Source organism: Acanthaster planci, linkage group LG10 (assembly GCF_054643075.1).
Source record: "Acanthaster planci isolate LZ-2023a linkage group LG10, COTS_SCS, whole genome shotgun sequence".
Lineage (NCBI taxonomy): Eukaryota > Metazoa > Echinodermata > Asteroidea > Valvatida > Acanthasteridae > Acanthaster > Acanthaster planci.
In genome coordinates this window covers 15,743,189-15,764,155 of record NC_141786.1, presented here as the reverse complement: position 1 = coordinate 15,764,155, position 20,967 = coordinate 15,743,189, and the positions used below count along the sequence as shown (strand labels likewise).

The 20,967-nt window shown below is 39.0% G+C and overlaps 2 protein-coding genes across 2 annotated transcripts in view; both read left to right on the top strand.

Annotated features, from left to right (window-relative positions):
• LOC110983006 (alpha-protein kinase vwkA-like) overlaps nt 1-14,351 on the top strand; it is a 42,387-nt gene extending 28,036 nt beyond the window's left edge. Inside the window, exon 2 of the mRNA XM_087142233.1 lies at nt 10,274-14,351. Within this exon, the coding sequence (XP_086998359.1) occupies nt 10,283-11,248 (966 nt within the window). The 5' untranslated portion in view covers nt 10,274-10,282 and the 3' untranslated portion in view covers nt 11,249-14,351. The remainder of the gene's footprint in view (nt 1-10,273) is intronic.
• On the top strand, nt 48-20,450 carry LOC147797859 (alpha-protein kinase 1-like). Its single transcript, XM_022241852.2, has 2 exons — nt 48-323; nt 17,715-20,450. The coding sequence occupies exon 2, from the start codon at nt 17,736-17,738 to the stop codon at nt 18,654-18,656; it is 921 nt and encodes a 306-aa protein (XP_022097544.2). The 5' UTR covers nt 48-323; nt 17,715-17,735; the 3' UTR covers nt 18,657-20,450.
• Nucleotides 20,451-20,967: the final 517 nt, after the last annotated feature.

Sequence of the window (20,967 nt, the reverse complement as noted above, 5' to 3'; positions counted from 1 at the left end):
AAATATTAAAAAAGGGTCAAATCTATTCATGGGGCAGTATGGAATGAATAGAGGAGGGAGCATTTTTACCCTTACCAAATGGTACCACCCCACTCACGGCATTGTGTAATTTGGGTTTTTCCGGTTTTCTATTAATGCGATGCTACGAAAGCAACCCATATTCCATCAACGGAAAATAAATGTCTGGATACAAATTGCACCCAAGGTACATCGTCAGTCTGTATTATACGCAGCTATCCTCTCTACCCTGAAGCTGGTTTTTCTCCAAGAACTTTTCCACAGCTACAGACTATCCAATATTCAAGTGGGAGCTCTCTGGAAGGGTGAGTTTTGCAAAAAACATGTGAAATGAAGTGTGCCGTAATTATATTGGCAAAATAGTGCAAAAACGCATGCCCATTCAGTCAAATCGCAAAAACGAAAATACAAAATTGCTCGAGGTTTACAGTATCAACAGACTCCTGAAAGGCACAAAGTGAATTAAAAAACAGCACAGCTTAATTTTCATTATGATTAATCTAAACATTCAGTACTATAGTGACAAATATATGATTTTTTCTTTCAACGCAGAACTAAGGCAAACATCCCTGTTTCCCTGTGAACACTGACTCAAAAAACCGATTCCTCACACATGCAGATCCAGTATTTTTGTATTTTTTTCTTTTAGTTTCTTTGACATCCTTAATGATTCAAACAGCACATTTTTCTCACCTGCATAGGCTAGTTGTTACCGTATTTAGTCATTTTACCTGAAGTTTCATTTTGATATGACCTTATTAAAATAAATTTCATTAAGCAAAAGCGACAGTTGTAGAACTACAGGATTAATAGAGAGGCAACTACATGTACACATGTCGTAAAAACCACGGCTTTGGTTTTATTATTTACTTTGAGCATAAATTCCCTTTCAGTGAGCACTAGTTAATGGAAAATTTGTTGCCAAAATGGAATGACCGACGGGAAAGCCGACTGAAGAAGTGCAAAGAAGCAGAATGGTTTCTAATGCAGGGATCGTTGATGAAATTAGCCAAGTACTTATAGGGAACTCGACCTCCGTGTATAAAGCCTCTTTTAAACATAGATTAAAGTAGGGTTGACCGATTCATATCACCTTGCTTCATATTTGTTTATGCTTCTATATTGTGTGAAAAGGGCAAAGATGTAGAGATTTATTTCCTTTTCTTTGCCTGATTTGTACAATTTTGTTAGGTTTCGCACATTCTAGATGGCTAACAGCGTTGTCTGACTCAAATATTGTGCACATTATGTGACACACAATCAGTGTCAGCAGAAACGGTTACTTTCATTTCAATGAACAAGTGCATGAATTAATAATTTATAATTATTATTCAGTCTAACCTAATATAAATAGTTCACCTTTGTGAATGGATGCATGGATACCCCCTCCCTGCCCCCTCCCCTTCCCCCTTTGAAGTTTTTGCATATTATCTGTGGTAATGCAGCCACAGCTTAATTTCTTGTGGTGCCCCCTTGAAAAATGTGTGCACCCCGGGTGCCCCCCAGAAATTTAGCCTTAGTTATGTCACTGTCTAGTCGTTACTCCATTGATCACAAAGGAGCCGGATCATGAGCAAATCAACATCTAATATTAATTAACAACGTATAAACATAAACAACATTCAATGTATTCAACGAGACTTTTGGACAAATATTATAGCCCAGCCTTTTACAGTTATCACAATTCTGTATCTTACAGGTACAAAAAAATGGATGTGATTAGAGACATTTTTCACAAAACCCGGCCCTTAGTTGCGCCTCCTGATAAACAAAACACCATGAACCTGACAGTATTTCAACAACACTTACGGCCGAGTTTCCAACCTAGAACATTTACCCCGTCACCTGCATCTGGGAACTGCTATTGTGTGATTTTAGTCAAATAAAGAGATTCTAATATGTTTATTTATTTGATTGTGTAACAAATCAGTAAAACAAAATAAACACACACCTACATTTCAATTTACTTGATTTAGAACTGATAGTTACACTGACTTGCTTTCAATACAAAAAGAAAGTGAAAACAATAATGTTTAAAATTATGTTGTGAATTAGAAAAAATACGATTTTTCATTTTTTTTCAAAAACATTTTTTTAAATTGGAACATCGATCTACATCAGCGAATTCGTTTTTTTTCTGACGAAAGGCATTTTAAAGCTTGTGCATATGTATTTCCAACTGTGATTAATAAGAGAATAAATGTACTTGGCAGGTCTATAACGCCTATTGGCTGTTTAGTATAGTCTTGGCGTTGTTTAGGAAAGCCTGACCTAAATTATCGTTTCCTAGTGTAACTGGTGAATTACAGAATGTTTAGGAGTTGCTGGGATTTTTTATCTCACAGCATTCAATTAACATTGTACTCTATCAACTGCCGATTGCAAAACATCGATTTGGTTTTCAGTTCAGTTCATTTATTTCCCCAGCTTCCACTCAATACATCCTCAGATTACAACATGTATAAATGGGGATGTTGAAGAGCAAACTATTACAAAAAACAATGCTTCAAGGCTGACTTCAGAGTTATGCGTAAGAAAATATTCATTGAAGGGAAGAGAAGAGTTTATGAAGTCAACGACTTCAGTGACAGTCGATTACCTCAGTGAAATTTGCTATGTCCAAAAAAGTCATTCCAATAGAAAGGCCTCGATGGAGTCCTCACAATTGAGTTCATTATAATAACACTGGATAAAAAAATGTTATTACACTTAATACAAGATTACCTTCCAAGCATAGAAGGGACAAATGTTCACATCCACTAAATAAACTACCATACTGCCAGTTTGCATTGAAAATGTCTGGAAACGTATTCAACATTTACATTAGAATGAACGTATGAAAATGCACGGAATGACATCGACACAGGTGAACTATGAATAAAACCCGATTTCCTAACCCGGGAATTTCGTATTATGCACGTACAAACGATGCTGGGAATGATTTTCGGTGTGCTTCCCGATGCCCATTGGCTGTTAATTATAGCATAGGCTGTATCCGGGGAAACTTTGACCCTTTTATTCACCTCCTTTTGCTTACAGAGGTTTTGGGGGGTTAGCGGGAATTCCCATCTCATTATGCCAGCTGCCAGAACCCAAATCACCTCGCTTTTCGGTACGTGCAGGCGCTTATACATGGGGCCTTGTGGGGTACCGGAACAATGGGAAGTACCCCACAAGGCCAGTGTTTACCATGTGGGTACCAAAATACAAGAATGTTACGAAACTGACATTAGGAAAAAACTCAAAAAGGGGTTTTTTTGATGGGTAAAAATCCGTCGCAAATTGAAGTGTTTTATATAAGGGACATACGGTCGAAATTTCAACCCAGGAGAGTGTATTTGGTTTAAATTGGAGTGATTTGAAATTACTTGCGTGTTGTGTGGGAGTTTTGTACACGATAACAAAGGAAATACCCCACAGGTATAGCTGTGTAAAGATGTGTGGGTGTGAGTTGACTTGGTGTTTTCATATACAAATATTCGGCTGTGAACTTTAATTCCAGTCAAATCAGAATTTTGATAAGTTCCGAACACACAATTCGTGTTTGGAATTGGGCATTTAATCATCTTTAAAACCTCACAGTAATATGGAACCAAAATCCTTTTGGTAAGTAACTCTAATATAAAAAACGCTTTAGGTAGCACCACGCAAGGATATCCTTGCACCGTGTTAACGCAGACCGTTTACTTCTTTAGCCACCTCCACCATGAAAAGCATAAAAACGCACAAATACTTTCAAACTGCATCCATGCTGAGAGAGGAAGAGCAAACCCCTACCGTGTAGCTTTAAAAAAAAAACATTAAATGAACTAGAGTATGCTTGACGTGGATTAGACACAAGGCAGTTTTGTACTTTACAATAGATCGTGGCGCGTTCGTGGTGCGCTCTTTTGTCTGCATGCGACCTCTGCCGTGTTCTGTAAGGTCAAAAGTATCTTTTCTTCTGCTCAGGAGCTAAGCTTTTTGCTTGAAATGATGTACGTAAAACACGTAATGTCCATTGCGACTGCATGCGCATATAACCCCTGTCGCTACGCTTAAATAGACTGCCTAAAAGCATTTTCAACTTGTACAAGTACACAGGGTATAAGACTGCCTCGTTTGTCTGGTTTCCAGATGTAAAAGCATTATGCAGAAATGACATTATCTGAAAAAGCGCTTGACTAAATACTTGAAGAACTAGAGGGACTCCTTGATAATACTACTTAACCGTACCCCGTCAAAACACTTAAGCATTGCGCAGTGGTAGGATTCCAGTCGATCTAGGCAGCTTTTGGACATCGTTTTATATGAAATAAAATACTTTTAAACAAATTATGTAAGAAACTGTCTAGGTATTTATACATGATTATACAGATTAACAAAGAAATTGACTGGAGTGGGATTTGAACTTGAAGCCTCCGGAATACCGGTGCTCTACCAATTATTGAGCTATCCAGCCCCATGTTGGTGGCTCTTCCCATTTGTCAGTATCTTTGTTCCTGGGGCGCTAGCCAGAAGCAATGACCCTAAGACAGAACAAATTATGTAAGGAAACGGAATAGTTACAAATGATTGGTTGATGCCCGAAATACTGACAATAATGGACTTAAGTGGACTAAGGATCGAACGATGATTGTAAGCATGTGATCGGTGTTGGGTTTTGGTCAATATGCAAACGTTTCCACTACGAAAGGGAAAAAATGTAGCAAAAAAACGTTTGCCTTCCAGAAACCAACCTTTCAAGCAAGTGTATTGTTTGCTTTAGACTTCGTGGTGGAAGTGTGTTATTGTTTGCAACTGCGCAGCGCGTTGTCCAAGATATGGCCAAATCATGTTTATTATTACAAAGGACTCGTAAATCACATTCTCCCGCTAGTTTTCTGAGTAACAGAGATGGAAACCTTCCCAGGCAAGCCGGTGTGTGTCATTTTGCGTGGTCACTCGCAGAATTTCTTTTCACAAGGCCAGATTCCAAGGGGGGGGTGGTCGTTGTCCTATTCACTGGAAGTCAGTAAACTATCTGCTGGGTGCCAGCCAGAAGGCTCCAGACACGCTGACAATAAGAAACAGTGACTCAGTGGCCAACTTTTACGAGAGGGGAGAGGGAATTTTCTTCACAAACGTAGCAGACACGTGGCATTAGGGAGTCTGTGTACAAACACATGGGAGCATCACTTTGTGCATAAACATATGGGAGTGTAGGTTTGGCCCGCTCTGTTTCAGTGACTGCCGGGATGACTCCATAGTAAAACCCCCTCTAAAGTAGATTCAGGGATAGAAGAAGTCACGGGATGTGGATTGTGTCATGTATAGCATTTGCTGGCGGGAACGAACACATTACGTGATTTCTGGCCATTCTGTGGACGCCCTACCACCAGCAAGTGTTTAGCCCTGCGAAATCGCGCAAACGCGTAATCAAACTACTCTTTGGAAAGAAGCTTACACAAAAAAATCATTAGTATGGCCAACTGTGTTACTATATCTCAATTTAAGTTTCACAAATTTGTTAGTGTTGGTTGTAAGCTCACTTGGCATGAATCCACGTAGGACTCATTATAGGTATGTAAAGTAACCCAAAAGATCGTTCATGCGTGGTTCGTTTTACCGCTGAGGCATACGTCAGACAAGAGCACCAACTGCTCAGGGAAAGAAAAACCGTCATTTTTTCCCTTGATTTGAGCAAGCCCAGTGAACATTAGCCTTCTTTCCCTTTGCTGGAGAGTTTTGAGATATGCCCCATGTATTCGTTTTTATACATGGAAAAATACCCAGCGTCGCGTTCATTTTCTGCCATTTGCCAAGTCCCATCTGTACTCCACACGTTTATTTTCTTATGGAAATTTTATTACAAGTGATATTTAAAAAACCAAATTCAACACTTAGAAACGATTGTTTGAAGATTATTCACCCAAAAATCCTCGAGACTCATGATTACCCAGAAGGGGACTCCGGTTTATAGTTTCCTCTAAAATGTCATGCTACAACCAGAAGTTGTACACACCTTGCTTCAAAGTCTGCCTTCAGTATATATTTTCCTGCTAAAGAGCACCTCTAATGAAAACACGTTTCTCTGATTTTATCTGTTCAAATAAATTAGGAAGCATAGAAGGGACAAATGTTCACATCCACTAAATAAATTACCATATTGCCAGTTAGCATTGAAAATGTCTGGAAACGTATTCAACCATTTACATTAGAATGAACGTATGAAGATGCACGGAATGACTCGACACATGTGAACTATGAATAAAACCCGATTTCCTAACCCGGGAATTTCGTATTATGCACGTACAAACGATGCTGGGAATGATTTTCGGTGTGCTTCCCGATGCCCATTGGCTGTTAATTATAGCATAGGCTGTATCCGGGGAAACTTTGACCCTTTTTATTCACCTCCTTTTGCTTACAGAGGTTTTGGGGGGTTAGCGGGAATTCCCATCTCATTATGCCAGCTGCCAGAACCCAAATCACCTCGCTTTTCGGTACGTGCAGGCACTTATACATGGGGCCTTGTGGGGTACCGGAACAATGGGAAGTACCCCACAAGGCCAGTGTTTACCATGTGGGTACCAAAATACAAGAATGTTACGAAACTGACATTAGGAAAAAACTCAAAAAGGGGTTTTTTTGATGGGTAAAAATCCGTCGCAAATTGAAGTGTTTTATATAAGGGACATACGGTCGAAATTTCAACCCAGGAGAGTGAATTTGGTTTAAATTGGAGTGATTTGAAACTACTTGCGTGTTGTGTGGGAGTTTTGTACACGATAACAAAGGAAATACCCCACAGGTATAGCTGTGAAAAGATGTGTGGGTGTGAGTTGACTTGGTGTTTTATACAAATATTCGGCTGTGAACTTTAATTCCAGTCAAATCAGAATTTCGATAAGTTCCGAACACACAATTCGTGTTTGGAATTGGGCATTTAATCATCTTTAAAACCTCACAGTAATATGGAACCAAAATCCTTTTGGTAAGTAAATCTAATATAAAAATCGTTTTCGGTAGCACCACGCAAGGATATTCTTGCACCGTGTTAACGCAGACCGTTTACTTCTTTAGCCACCTCCACCATGAAAAGCATAAAAACGCACAAATACTTTCAAACTGCATCCATGCTGAGAGAGGAAGAGCAAACCCCTACCGTGTAGCTTTAAAAAAAACATTAAATGAACTAGAGTATGCTTGACGTGGATTAGACACAAGGCAGTTTTGTACTTTACAATAGATCGTGGCGCGTTCGTGGCGCGCTCTTTTGTCTGCATGCGACCTCTGTCGTGTTGTGTAAGGTCAAAAGTATCTTTTCTTCTGCTCAGGAGCTAAGCTTTTTGCTTGAAATGATGTACGTAAAACACGTAATGTCCATTGCGACTGCATGCGCATATAACCCCTGTCGCTACGCTTAAATAGACTGCCTAAAAGCATTTTCAACTTGTACAAGTACACAGGGTATAAGACTGCCTCGTTTGTCTGGTTTCCAGATGTAAAAGCATTGTGCAGAAATGACATTATCTGAAAAAGCGCTTGACTAAATACTTGAAGAACTAGAGGGACTCCTTGATAATACTACTTAACCGTACCCCGTCAAAACACTTAAGCATTGCGCAGTGGTAGGATTCCAGTCGATCTAGGCAGCCTTTGGACATCGTTTTATATGAAATAAAATACTTTTAAACAAATTATGTAAGAAACTGTCTAGGTATTTATACATGATTATACAGATTAACAAAGAAATTGACTGGAGTGGGATTTGAACTTGAAGCCTCCGGAATACCGGTGCTCTACCAATTATTGAGCTATCCAGCCCCATGTTGGTGGCTCTTCCCATTTGTCAGTATCTTTGTTCCTGGGGCGCTAGCCAGAAGCAATGACCCTAAGACAGAACAAATTATGTAAGGAAACGGAATAGTTACAAATGATTGGTTGATGCCCGAAATACTGACAATAATGGACTTAAGTGGACTAAGGATCGAACGATGATTGTAAGCATGTGATCGGTGTTGGGTTTTGGTCAATATGCAAACGTTTCCACTACGAAAGGGAAAAAATGTGGCAAAAAAGCGTTTGCCTTCCAGAAACCAACCTTTCAAGCAAGTGTATTGTTTGCTTTAGACTTCGTGGTGGAAGTGTGTTATTGTTTGCAACTGTGCAGCGCGTTGTCCAAGATATGGCCAAATCATGTTTATTATTACAAAGGACTCGTAAATCACATTCTCCCGCTAGTTTTCTGAGTAACAGAGATGGAAACCTTCTCAGGCAAGCCGGTGTGTGTCATTTTGCGTGGTCACTCGCAGAATTTCTTTTCACAAGGCCAGATTCTAAGGGGGGGTGGTCGTTGTCCTATTCACTGGAAGTCAGTAAACTATCTGCTGGGTGCCAGCCAGAAGGCTCCAGACACGCTAACAATAAGAAGCAGTGACTCAGTGGCCAACTTTTACGAGAGGGGAGAGGGAATTTTCTTCACAAACGTAGCAGACACGTGGCATTAGGGAGTCTGTGGACAAACACATGGGAGCATCACTTTGTGCATAAACATATGGGAGTGTAGGTTTGGCCCGCTCTGTTTCAGTGACTGCCGGGATGACTCCATAGTAAAACCCCCTCTAAAGTAGATTCAGGGATAGAAGAAGTCACGGGATGTGGATTGTGTCATGTATAGCATTTGCTGGTGGGAACGAACACATTACGTGATTTCTGGCCATTCTGTGTTTAGCCCTGCGAAATCGCGCAAACGCGTAATCAAACTACTCTTTGGAAAGAAGCTTACACAAAAAAATCATTAGTATGGCCAACTGTGTTACTATATCTCAATTTAATGTTCACAAATTTGTTAGTGTTAGTTGTAAGCTCACTTGGCATGAATCCACGTAGGACTCATTATAGGTATGTAAAGTAACCCAAAAGATCGTTTATGCGTGGTTCGTTTTACCGCTGAGGCATACGTCAGACAAGAGCACCAACTGCTCAGAGAAAGAAAAACCGTCATTTTTTCCCTTGATTTGAGCAAGCCCAGTGAACATTAGCCTTCTTTCCCTTTGCTGGAGAGTTTTGAGATATGCCCCACGTATTCGTTTTATACATGGAGAAATACCCAGCGTCGCGCTCATTTTCTGCCATTTGCCAAGTCCCATCTGTACTCCACACGTTTATTTTCTTATGGAAATTTTATTACAAGTGATATTTAAAAAACCAAATTCAACACTTAGAAACGATTGTTTGAAGATTATTCACCCAAACATCCTCGAGACTCATGATTACCCAGAAGGGGACTCCGGTTTATAGTTTCCTCTAAAATGTCATGTTACAACCAGAAGTTGTACACACCTTGCTTCAAAGTCTGCCTTCAGCATATATTTTCCTGTTAAAGAGCACCTCTAATGAAAACACGTTTCTCTGATTTTATCTGTTCAAATAAATTAGGAAGCATCCAAATCTAAATCCTATAACGCTTGTTATAGTTAGCCTCTGAAGACAAACGACTCTGCAGTCGATTACGATGCTTCCATATTTATTTCTAAGTATAATCAGAGAAAACAGGTTTTCCTCTTAAGGAAAATCTATATTGGTTTATAATTAAGTGTGGTGTTTTCGTTTATATTTAGCTCTAAAATAGTATTGCAGATTTGTTATAGCTCTGTCTTGAATACTTCACTTTATTGGCCAAAAGTAATCAAATGACCGTCTGATTAAATGCCAGTAACCCTCACCATTTGATATTGCATTATATTATGCTATTAGAGAATAGTCCTCACCCCACAGACCAAACCAAATAAATGGACCACAATACCTCAGCTACTTACACCACACATTTCATGGCAGTTTAGAGGGCGCAGTGAAATGGCACCGAGATACCATCAACTGTCAGATCGCTTTATTTTTGGGTCAGCCGGATTGACGTTTGTTTCTTCAGCTTGAAGCTACATTTTCCTCCTAGAAAGGTTTTCACGTTTCTCATGAGCAAGGCCCGTGCGACCGTGAGCTAATGGCGCAAGGTTGCAGGTCTCCACGAGTTCCAAAGCTTTCTGTGCACCAACTGACTTATACTCATTTAGATTGAATTAAAAACTTCCACGTGAGGACATTACACAAATTCAAGACAGTGGTATAGCAAAACAATTATTAACTGCTGTGATGTGGGGAAATGCTTTAGGACCTTGCGGATACAAAGTGACCCACTCGCAACATTCAATAACTGTTCACTTATGTATCTTAAATTATTGCTTTTGGAAAGTGGGTTTCGCATTTGTCATGCCATAATTTGTTCTTGTTTCAGAGATGCAAAATGGCGTCCTGTCTCTCAGTATTGGCTTCTTGTCTCTCTGCCTTGGGTTCACGTGTTGCCGCAGCAGTTTCTTCATGTTTTTCGGTAGTAGCCTCAAAATTTTATCGATGCCTTCTCTATTTGGGTGTCCACCAGCGCAACACGACCGAAATAATAAACACAGCATCCATGTGGGTGGACTTCGAGGACAGCTGGTTCACTCAAGGTCATTCCCGGCGGGTTTACCGGGGCACGTATCAAGGCGACCGTCGCGTGGAGGGCAAACCCTGCGTCGTGAAAGTCTACAAAGAAGAATGGTACTTGAACAACGACCGAGAAGAATACACATGGAGAGTAGACCAACGTGCCTATGACAAAGCCCATGAAATGGCGCGGGATTTTAATGAACAGTGTCAAACAAGTAAAGCAATCCAATTCGTTCGACCGGAATTCACCAGCATTAAGGTTTCTCAATTCATCCCCATAAACGCAATGGTGGCCATCGAGATGTACCTGGATGGGAAGGACTTCGAGAAATTCTCAAGCAATGTTGGTTATGTTAACCCTGTCGCTATGGCGTCCCCGGCTGCCTTCAGCCACTTCACTTACCATACCTCGGGTGGCAAAGTTTTGGTTTGTAAGTTACAAGGGATTCGCAGTAGCGCGTGGTACAAATTCTCTGCTCCGGCTATTCAGAGCGGAGGCATGGAACTTGGAGAGTTTGGTCCGAGTGATTTGGGAAAATTTGGCATATTGGCATTTTTTGATAACCATTGCTGTAATGATTTGTGCAAAGGGTGGAAGAAACCCCAAATCATCGACCTTTCTCCTGAACAAGGAAACTTACTTGATAAAATCATGAGCGCCATGCGGGCTGAGCGTTCTTCAAAGCGCACTTGTTATCTGTGCGAGTTGACTGACGTTCCTGTCGAACAGATCGTACAAATACATAGCACTTTAAGGCTGGAAGCAGTCCATGTTTCGTGAACAGGCATAAACTAAAAACATCCCCCATGCATAAACTTTGCTTTTCTTCACTTTAGTTAAATCCGCCTTTTCTGTTAAGAAATACACACAGCTCGGCCTAACCAAGCCTCAATATACCAATAGCGACATTATTTCAAAACACGTTTGTAAGACTTCGTGATACATTTATTTCACAAATAACATCCTTTTCGGAAACTGCTCATCGAACAAGTCCGACTCCACTCCAGACAAAAAAAGAACATTTGCAGTGTTTCTGCCGTTGTGAACATTGCTTTCGTTACCACTGTTGGTGGTCAGTGGTATTTCTAGTAGTTAGGGGTGGTCCAGGGATTCTCTCGGCTTGGTGAACTGGCTGTTTCAATGTGTAGCCTATTCCAACACGGTCTGTGTACACTTGCAGAGGAATTGAGGTCATTTTACGTTGTAATGACAAGCCTATTCCAAAGTGGTCATACCTTGCTATACTATACAGTTTACAAAATAGCCTTCACATTTGTGCTCATGTCCTTCAAATTGCCAACATTAGCAGTGACTGAATAGTAGTAAATGTATAGTACCTGTTGATATTGTAGCTTAGAGAGCTGGTAGAACCTAGTTCCAGAGGCGTATCCAACTTTTGAAGGGGGGAATTTAAAAGCGAAAGCGGCTTTGGGCATTTAATATGATGTTTGGGGAGCAGAAAATTAAAAGCCTTACTCACGGTCCCGACATCCTTGCTTTAATGTCGTGGTGTTGTTTTGTTAGGGTTTATTACTCACCGTATATTTGACAATAAATCTGCCGGGGGAGGGTTGCATGTTGCCCACCCTGCAACGAAGCAACGTGGACTGATTACTCAAACTACCTTTCCCGATCCTGCTTTCTCTTACTTTGTAATGGGTCAGCCATTTTCCCAAACAACACCGGGACCAAAATTTGATCTTTCCTGGCAAAACTCAGCCCTCCATAAAACAATGTTGACAATGTAAATTGTCTCTGGCCTTTTTAGTTCTTGTGTTTGAGATTCTAAGGGAAATGACGACTCCGCGTCAGACCTGAATGTCCACTGAACGTGCGGTACATGAGTTTAGGTCTGTTATACAATGCATGTGCTTGATACATGATTTCTCAAACCAATTAGGTGTCACGTGAAGGTAAAAGATGTTGGTAATAAGTGTCTTGAATATTTGACAAGACATGGAATTTTTATATGTTTTCATCTGTTAAGTAGTCTTAATTGTAAAACGTGCGATTACTATATATCACCTGTAACAGCAGCAGGTCATGTCTTTGCCAAAGAGTTCATAATGCGTGTAACTTGTCTGCAGTAAATGCAAAGAAATGACATATTTTACTGAACAAAAACCTACGATTTCAAAAAGGGCATGATTTTGATGCTGTAATTGTTAGTAGGCTTTCAAACTTAAACAGCACACGGTATACACTGAGAGCTATTTCCAGTGTTACAGAACATAGTATTCACACTGAAATCAAATTCCTTATGTCACTTGATTTCTTTATTTTCAGACGTTCCAACTTCACTTAAAATACTATATTGGCCTGATTTTAACACATTTCGAATAAAGCCACGTTTGACAACAGAAACTGTTCTATTTATATTTAAAATAAAAAGTCCACGAACATATAAAAAGCCTCAATAAAAAGTTGAGGAAACTTGTAAAAACTCCTGCCTACACTTCATTCCTAAATTATCATTCTATTGTTTGCATTTGTAAAAAAAATATTAGTGAGCTACATTTTTGTTACTTCGTAGTCGTAGACAAAGAACAGTTGAAAATAAAAGTTCAGTATTCAATTTTCACAAATATTTTCGATATTTACATGTGCAGTAAATCAGTAGTGATCTAGCACTACATCTGGAGTGGTTAATTCTTTAATTGTATGAACATTTGTGCCATTTTTAACCATTTGAGCAAAACATTTAATGAGTGGAAATTGGCCAAAGGCCAAATCAGTTTACGGTCTAGACTTATCTTCCATTTTCTGGGAATCAGCACTACCGGAACTCTATTTTGTAGAGTACAAATGTTTAGTCCTTTTCTCTATCGGTCCTTTTTAACACTTTGATTTTTTGTTAACCTTTGGAAACCCCTCAGTTTTACGCTGTTTTCTAAAGGTACCGAGCAGTGAAAAATTGTTTAGAATAGCAATTTCAAACGATTTCGAATATATTCAATTAATAAAAGAAACTTCTTTAGGCTAAATTTCAATACATTTTACTTGATTTCAATTTACTAATGAGAGGGATAGTATAATGTTACACTGTACGAAAGTGACCGAGTGCAGTATGTATATGTATCAGTGTACCGAATAAAACAGTTATTAGTTTTGAGGTAATTGCATGATTTAGCTTTTAACGAGTTATGAAAACTTAAAACTTCCAAACATTCGTCTTCTGAAGTATCCCACACCAGAGATGGTATAACAATGTCTGTGATACTTGTCCAGAACGTCTCAGACATTTGTCAAGCATGCTGCCAAAAACAGCAAGCTATTTTGGAAGATTTTTGTCAGACAGCATCACAATAAAAATATTTAAGGATTTTTTTTTGAGAAAACAAGTGGCTGCTAGAGAACACATTACACGCCTAACTTTCCCAACAAGTCTGTTGCTATGCTCATTCCACAATAGAGACAGATTAACCCAGAGTTGTGTACTAGGACTAAGCAAAATTATCAGTGGAAATACTATCGATCTCAATATGTAAATTATCCTCTCCTTGTCCCAGTTTAGCATACTTTTTTTTTTGTTCTCCAGTGTGGGAACTTTCTTTTGCAGCCAACTCTGCTAATGCTTTTGATAGATTTGGCACAAGGGAAAATATCGTCAGCATGTAAAATATCAATGAATTACTGTACATATTCAAAAGAAAACTACCTGTTATTGATACTTGATGGGGCAGTCCAAAATAACATTGTAAAATGTGTTGGTAAGATGACCGTAGTGAATAGTGTCTAATATTTCATAACAATAAACTCCCAGGTTTACAGTGTTGTTTACATTAACATATCTTTTTTTGCTAGGTTGAAGTGATAAGCTAATTTGTGAGTAGAATTCGCTGTCCAGTAGTAATCCTGCAATAAATTGTAGAATGTATAGCAATTGCGTTTGTGGGTCTATTGTCTGTGTCATGACGGAAAATAAAAACTAATTATAGATCCTGTACACTGCTTAAGCAGTATGCATAGTCAGGGATCTTTCATAAAGTCTCACATTAACTCAACTTAATAGAGCTTAGTAATGGTGGACTCCAACATAGCACATTGAACAGCCGCGTTCACGCCGTAGGAGCACTGATGAAGCTCTCCAAACGAACAAAACATGAGGACGCCAGACACTGCCAGCAAATTGTCTTCTGTCAGATGTGGAAGTTTCTGATACCACAGTCAATAAAAAGACACTCTTTAGGCTATCAAATGATTTAAACAATGGGGCGAAAGGCGGGCGTTATATACACCGTAAAACCCAAGCATTAAACTTCCAAACGCATATTAAAAGAAAATCTGTAACACTTTTTAAATATTTTGACACGTTGATAAATAAACACATATGATATACGACAGGTTTATCTGCTTTACAAACGCTAAAATGAAAACCTTTTATACTGGAAAGAGATACTAGTGACCAAAATGTAGCTGCATTGAAAAATGCATTGCAGAGTGTTAACTGAAATAATACAATTAATGCAAAAATGTAAATGTTTGTTACTCACAGTTAACCACGCTTTTTGATGAATTTGTTCCATACAAAAAATACAAATGTAAAAAGGGAAAACATAACCTGCGCCTCACGATATGTATAAGAGCTACATTATTAAAACAACCTAGGTGAAACTAATAAAATGAAACATGACAAGTATCGAAACAGGTTAACAAGTATTTGCGAACTGGTAAGAAAAAATATTTCTTTGCAGGATTTGAGAAGAGTAACACAACATAGCAAATACATGGAAAATAATAAATGACGTCCCGAATAGAAATACAAAATAATCATCTGGTTCTGATTCATTCAAAGTGATCAACAGTGTAAACCTAGATGATCCGCAACTCATAGCCGAAACCTTAATAATTTCTTTACAAATATTGATCCAGAGCTTGCTTCTAAGATCCCACAAGTCAATTTCAATCCGACTGATGTTATAGTTGGTGACTTCAATGATCCATGTTTTATGAATCCAATATCTGCAAATGAACTTTTAAAATATATAAACTACCATCCAAAAAAGCACTGGACACGGCAATTTGGGTACATTCCTTTTTAAGAAAATTAGACATGAAATTGCTTCTTCTGTTAAAATGTTTAACCTACGTTTGTATCTGGAACCGTGCCAAATCACTTCAAGGTTGTTAAAGTAATTCCTGTATTCAAAACTGGTGACCCAGCTTATATCCAATTACCGTCCTATTCCTATACTACCGAGTCTTTCAAAAGTCTTAGAACGTCTGGTAGCAAGTCGTCTGGATTCATTTTTAAAACCAAGGAAAAAATCATATACTGAGTCACAGAATGGATTTCGTGCAAATAACTCGACCCAAATGGATCTAGTTGACCTTGAGGATAAAATTTGCTCTTCTTTAGACAAATCTTCTTGTACTAGGCCTATTGCATTGTTTCTGGACCTATCCAAGGCATTCGATACAATTGATCATAATATTTTGCTTTTAAAACTGAACAGATATGGAATAAGAGGCGTGGCTTTGGATTGGTTAAGAAACTATCTTTCTGACCGAAAACGGTTTGTCCAATGGAAACATTGTTCATCAACTCTGAAACTTATCAGATGTGGTGTCCCACAAAGATCAATCTTACGCCCTATTCTTTTGCTCATTTATATCAATGACATATGCCATTCTTCGAGTTTGGTATCCTTTATTTTTATTTACAAATGATACTAATATTTTATACAGTCATAATCATTTAGAGGAATTAGTCAGTACTATTAAAAAAAGAATAACGTCGCATTTCGTATTGGTTCCAGAGTAATCGGCTTTCTATCAATGAAAAAAAGAGTTGCATGGTCTTCTCTAATACCGATAGGAATAGTTTTATCGGTGTATATGTTAATAACTCAAAACTACGTCAAGTAAGTTCCTTCAAATTTCTTGGTGTTATTATTGATAAAGGTCTTATCTGAAAATGGCAGATCGACATGTCAGTTTCATGTACCGGTATACTAGGGATTTTGTTGAAGTTGAAATACATATTGCTACAAAAGTACTACTTTCAATTTATAATACCTTAGCTCTGCCCCACCTTAAGTATGGATTGTTAGTTTGGGGAAACTCCAAGTTAACCTCTTTGAATAAAGTATTAATATTACAAAAAAAATGCTACGGGTTATTGCCAAATCTGGGCCTAGAGACCATACCAAACCGCTATTCCAGAAACTGAACACCCTATCAATTTCCAACTTATACAAATATCAACTGGGTATCCTAATGTTTAAATTTAAAAACAATTTTCTGCTCCCTGAAACCAAATCACTGTTTCTGAGGAATACTGAAGTACACTCATGTAATACTAAGTCAGCAGCCAAGTTTTACATTGCAATTCATGTTAGTAACATATACGGTAAACCCTTTTAAACATTTTTATTGCATGGGAGAGTGGGAGAATTGTACCTGCAAACATACTGTTTAAATTGCATTAGAAAAACACAAAACCAAATTGAAAATCTGAACAGAGAAATGAGGGAATCCTTTGAACTTAAATTTTGATCTTCAAAGAACTAGTATCGGCCAGTCACATTCAATCCTTGCAGCTCAATCATCCCTCATTACCAATCATGCTTTTTTTCTTCAAGCCTAAAGTGACCTATACCCTTTTACGTGACATTTAAGGGTTTTTTGTTTTTTGGTTTTTGTTTTACTTTGTTTTTTTAATGTAAGTTAACATTACCATTCCTATATCGAAAACAATACTGCACAATTGTATGGTGTTTCGACTTCATTTATTGGCGGCGACAGAGATTTTTGTTTTCAAAGGTGTTGCCGGCAAAGAGTCGCTGATCAGTATAATGGAGAATGCGCCAACTCCCTCTCCCCACGAGATTTTCAGATTTGATTCACCCACCCCGTTCTTGCCCAATACTCAAACCGTGGAAAGCTATTAAGGATAAATCTGCATGGTTACGTAGGCTGTATCACTCTCCCAAAGGGGAAGATACGAGAAATTTGAAATTTGGCCAGAAATTTCTGGGCTGATACCGCGTAAGTCAGTCTGAGACGTCTCTTGATGTTTGAAGACGGACTCAATACTGACGAAGTCAGCAGAGGAAACAACAAATTCTTCAATAGTGTTACAAAATGTACGATATCTTGCAGATTTCACATTATAGGTCAATTAATCTGCTGAAGTGATGGTGGTTTCAGCATTTCAATATGAGTATGAAGAGAAGGAACGAGTTTGTCACAGTTGTTCTCCCATAGTCGTTATTACTACGAAATCGAAATGTTCTTATTTCAGACTAAAGTCATTCTTTGCAAGATGGGGAGTAACCAAAGCAACACCACCAAGGCGACAGGATCTACCCGTGAATGGGTGGAGTTTGAAGATGACTGGTTCTCACAAGGCGTTTCCCGATATGCCTACAAAGGCACATTCCACGGTAATGCCCGCACGGAGGGAGAACGTTGCGTGGTGAAAGTCTACAAAGATGAATATCTCGTACACCTGAAGGACTATGCCTGGAAAGTAGACGATCGTGTCTACCGCAAAGCTCGTGAGATGGCGCAACTGTTCAACACCAGGTGCGAACCAAGTACGGCAATTGAGTTTGTTGCACCAGAATTCACCAAAGTTGACAAACGAGCAACCTTTTACTTCCTTGGGTTTATTCCGTTTGAGAGAAACGTGAAAGGAAAACTTGCAGGCACGCAGGACAGCGTCTCAAATATCATCCCCGCCAATGCTTCAGTTGCTGTGGAGAGGTTTCTTAAAGGACAATATATAAAATTCTCAAGCAATACTGGATACGTAAATCCAGATCACCCAGCGCCTACGCTGGCCGCCTTCAGTCATTTCACTTACCATCAATCAAACGGCGAGTTTCTGGTTTCAGACCTGCAAGGAGTGTACAATAAACGAGGCTACAGTCTCACCGACCCAGCTATCCAAAATGGAGGCTCGGAGCTCAATGTCTACGGCCCTACTGATTTGGGGAAGTATGGCATCGTAAAGTTTTTTCAAACTCACGACTGCAATGACTGGTGCAAAAGGCTGAAGAAACCCAAAATTTCGAGGGCCACACCAACTGATCAGGTTGTACTGGAAAACGTCCTACGCAACATGCCAAGCACGCGGAGTTCTTCAACTTACACGTACCAGTTGCATCGGGAGTCTGGCTTCTCCAACAATGCGGTCAAACAAGTGCAGAGTAGCTTGAAATTGGACGCAGTCGCGGAATAGAGTGAGACTGAACCCAGCTCTGATTCGAATTCAGAGGAGCAAAACGAAAACGAATCGTTTCAAAGTTTAGGGGGGAGAAATTTTTGGTTCTCAAAACACATTACCGAGTCTCTTCCCCCCCCACATTCATTTTTCGCCTTCAAGAGGAGGAAGCAACATCTAGCTAAAAATGTTCCAGAGGGGTTTTATTAACTTTTAATGTCACTAGCACCGTTAGCTGATCAGTTTACTAGTAAAGCGTTGGAGTTGGTCCCACTTGAGTATTGGGATAACAAGTGCACCCTCGTGATATACAATTAAGTAAATGTTGATAAGTATAATATGCTGGCGCGGATCCAGGTCACCCCCACTGTGACACAAAGATTAATAAATAAATTCTATTAAAAATGACAATGACTATTAGTTATAATGAAAAAAAGATGACAACCAACTTTGTGCACACAGTTAAGTGCATCGGTTACAGTGTAATGCAGTAGCTGTGTGTTCGCTAGTCCCCAACAATGAGCCAGTTTGGTATTTCAAAAAGCCAAGGTCTTTTGCGAGCAAAGCGCGCACTTGAGGCAGCGTATAGCTGCGCTTATAGGGCAGACAGTCATGCGCCCGTGATGCCATTCCCGAATGACCTCGGAAGCGCTTCAGTTTAGGTATGTGCTGTAAATTTACGCTGGAAACTAAGATAAAAAATATGTTTTGTAAAAATAAAAATGTGAGTGGAGAAACTCTAAACGTTGACATTATTATTGTTGTCTCCTCAAGGCTATTTGCTGAAGCTCAGTTTCAGAAATTGCTTATATATACTACATTTATTTTTGTAGTTAATTTCAAAGTCTGCTTAAGAGTAAACGCACATTATGGACACTTGATATTACTTAAGAGTAGGTGTAAATAAATCGGTATTAATTTCCTGAACACTTAGGCAAGTTTGTTGCGTTTCAATCAGAAATTGAAGAAAAAAAATCTGTCATTTTGTGAGATTCAAATGTGCTTTGATATACAAATTAAGACTCTTTGAAAGTCACGAAGCATTTATATTGAGAAAATAGATGAAAACTACTTGCAGATTTTTAGAATTTTCAACCTTATTTTTCCTTTTCAAGGGTTCTAGACAAAACTTTAGGAGTAGACTTTCTGGCTGTACAGTAGTAGAGAATTTATGAAAGGGAGATAGCCCAGTACACAGTGAGGAAACATCTTATGGGATTTGAATTAGTTTAGTCTGTTGAAAATTAAAAAAAAAAACATAAAAAATATGCTATCTCTTTGAGTCCAGGCTCTGAAGATCCGTTTGTAACTGTAAATTGAATGCTTACTAGCAAAATGTATCGTTAATATGTTGTGAGTGTTTGTCTTTTAGTATTAAGCTTGTACGATACAAAAAAACAATTAAAATGGTACACTCTTTCTCGGCTTTTACTAACTGCTTGTACAGTAAGGACGAACTCTTGGTTCTTTAAGAGCAAACTGACAAATACCTTCAACCCCCAAACTGTTATTAAACAAGGCTTGAAGTACATACTGGAATATTAGAAGCAGGCAATACCCAAAACTTACAGATCTAGAAGTTCAGCAAAGAATTTTATTCATAATTCACTTCCATCAAAGAAACTGATTTTGTTCGAAGTGAATGATCCCTTGCTTTAAAGTGATTTATTGCCAAGTTAGTTTGTCCAACTGGGTGAAAGTTAAGGCTCTAGAGACGAATATGTGCCGACCCAAAGAAACATATTTATGCGAGGATAAAAGCCACAAAAGAGAAAATTATTTCATTAAACTTCTGACCAACAACGCAAAGTATTCCAGCTACAAATTTCATTGTGTGTTTGGGTTGAGATTTCAGTTATCTACATCCTATTAATAGATCACTGGAAATTCCAGCCACTGATAACCTGTCGTGGAGCAGGCTGTACTTTTTTGTGAGAAGAGCCACAACGGAGACAAGTATTTTGGTAGCCACAAACGTTTATTGTTTGGCACGACGATCAATCATAATCGAGTCAGGCAGCCCTCTTAGAGGCATGGTTTAATAAACCTGGCGTTACTACCAGGAATTTGCAGTGTCATAATGGCCATCAGCAACCTATCAAATTGTCAACTCAATCACCAAGCCCACTCAGCAACTGAACCACCACAGCAACAAGTACAATACCTGGTTTAACAATCCAGGTTTTTCTACTTGTGAGGGAAGCCTATGGCGGAGCGGGTGGATGCAGGCCCAGGGAGGTGTTGCCTCGGGACTGAGGGGGGGTGACTATGATGGCACACAGGTCCTAGTTGTATCGCATGTACACGTACACGCATCTCGGCATCCTCG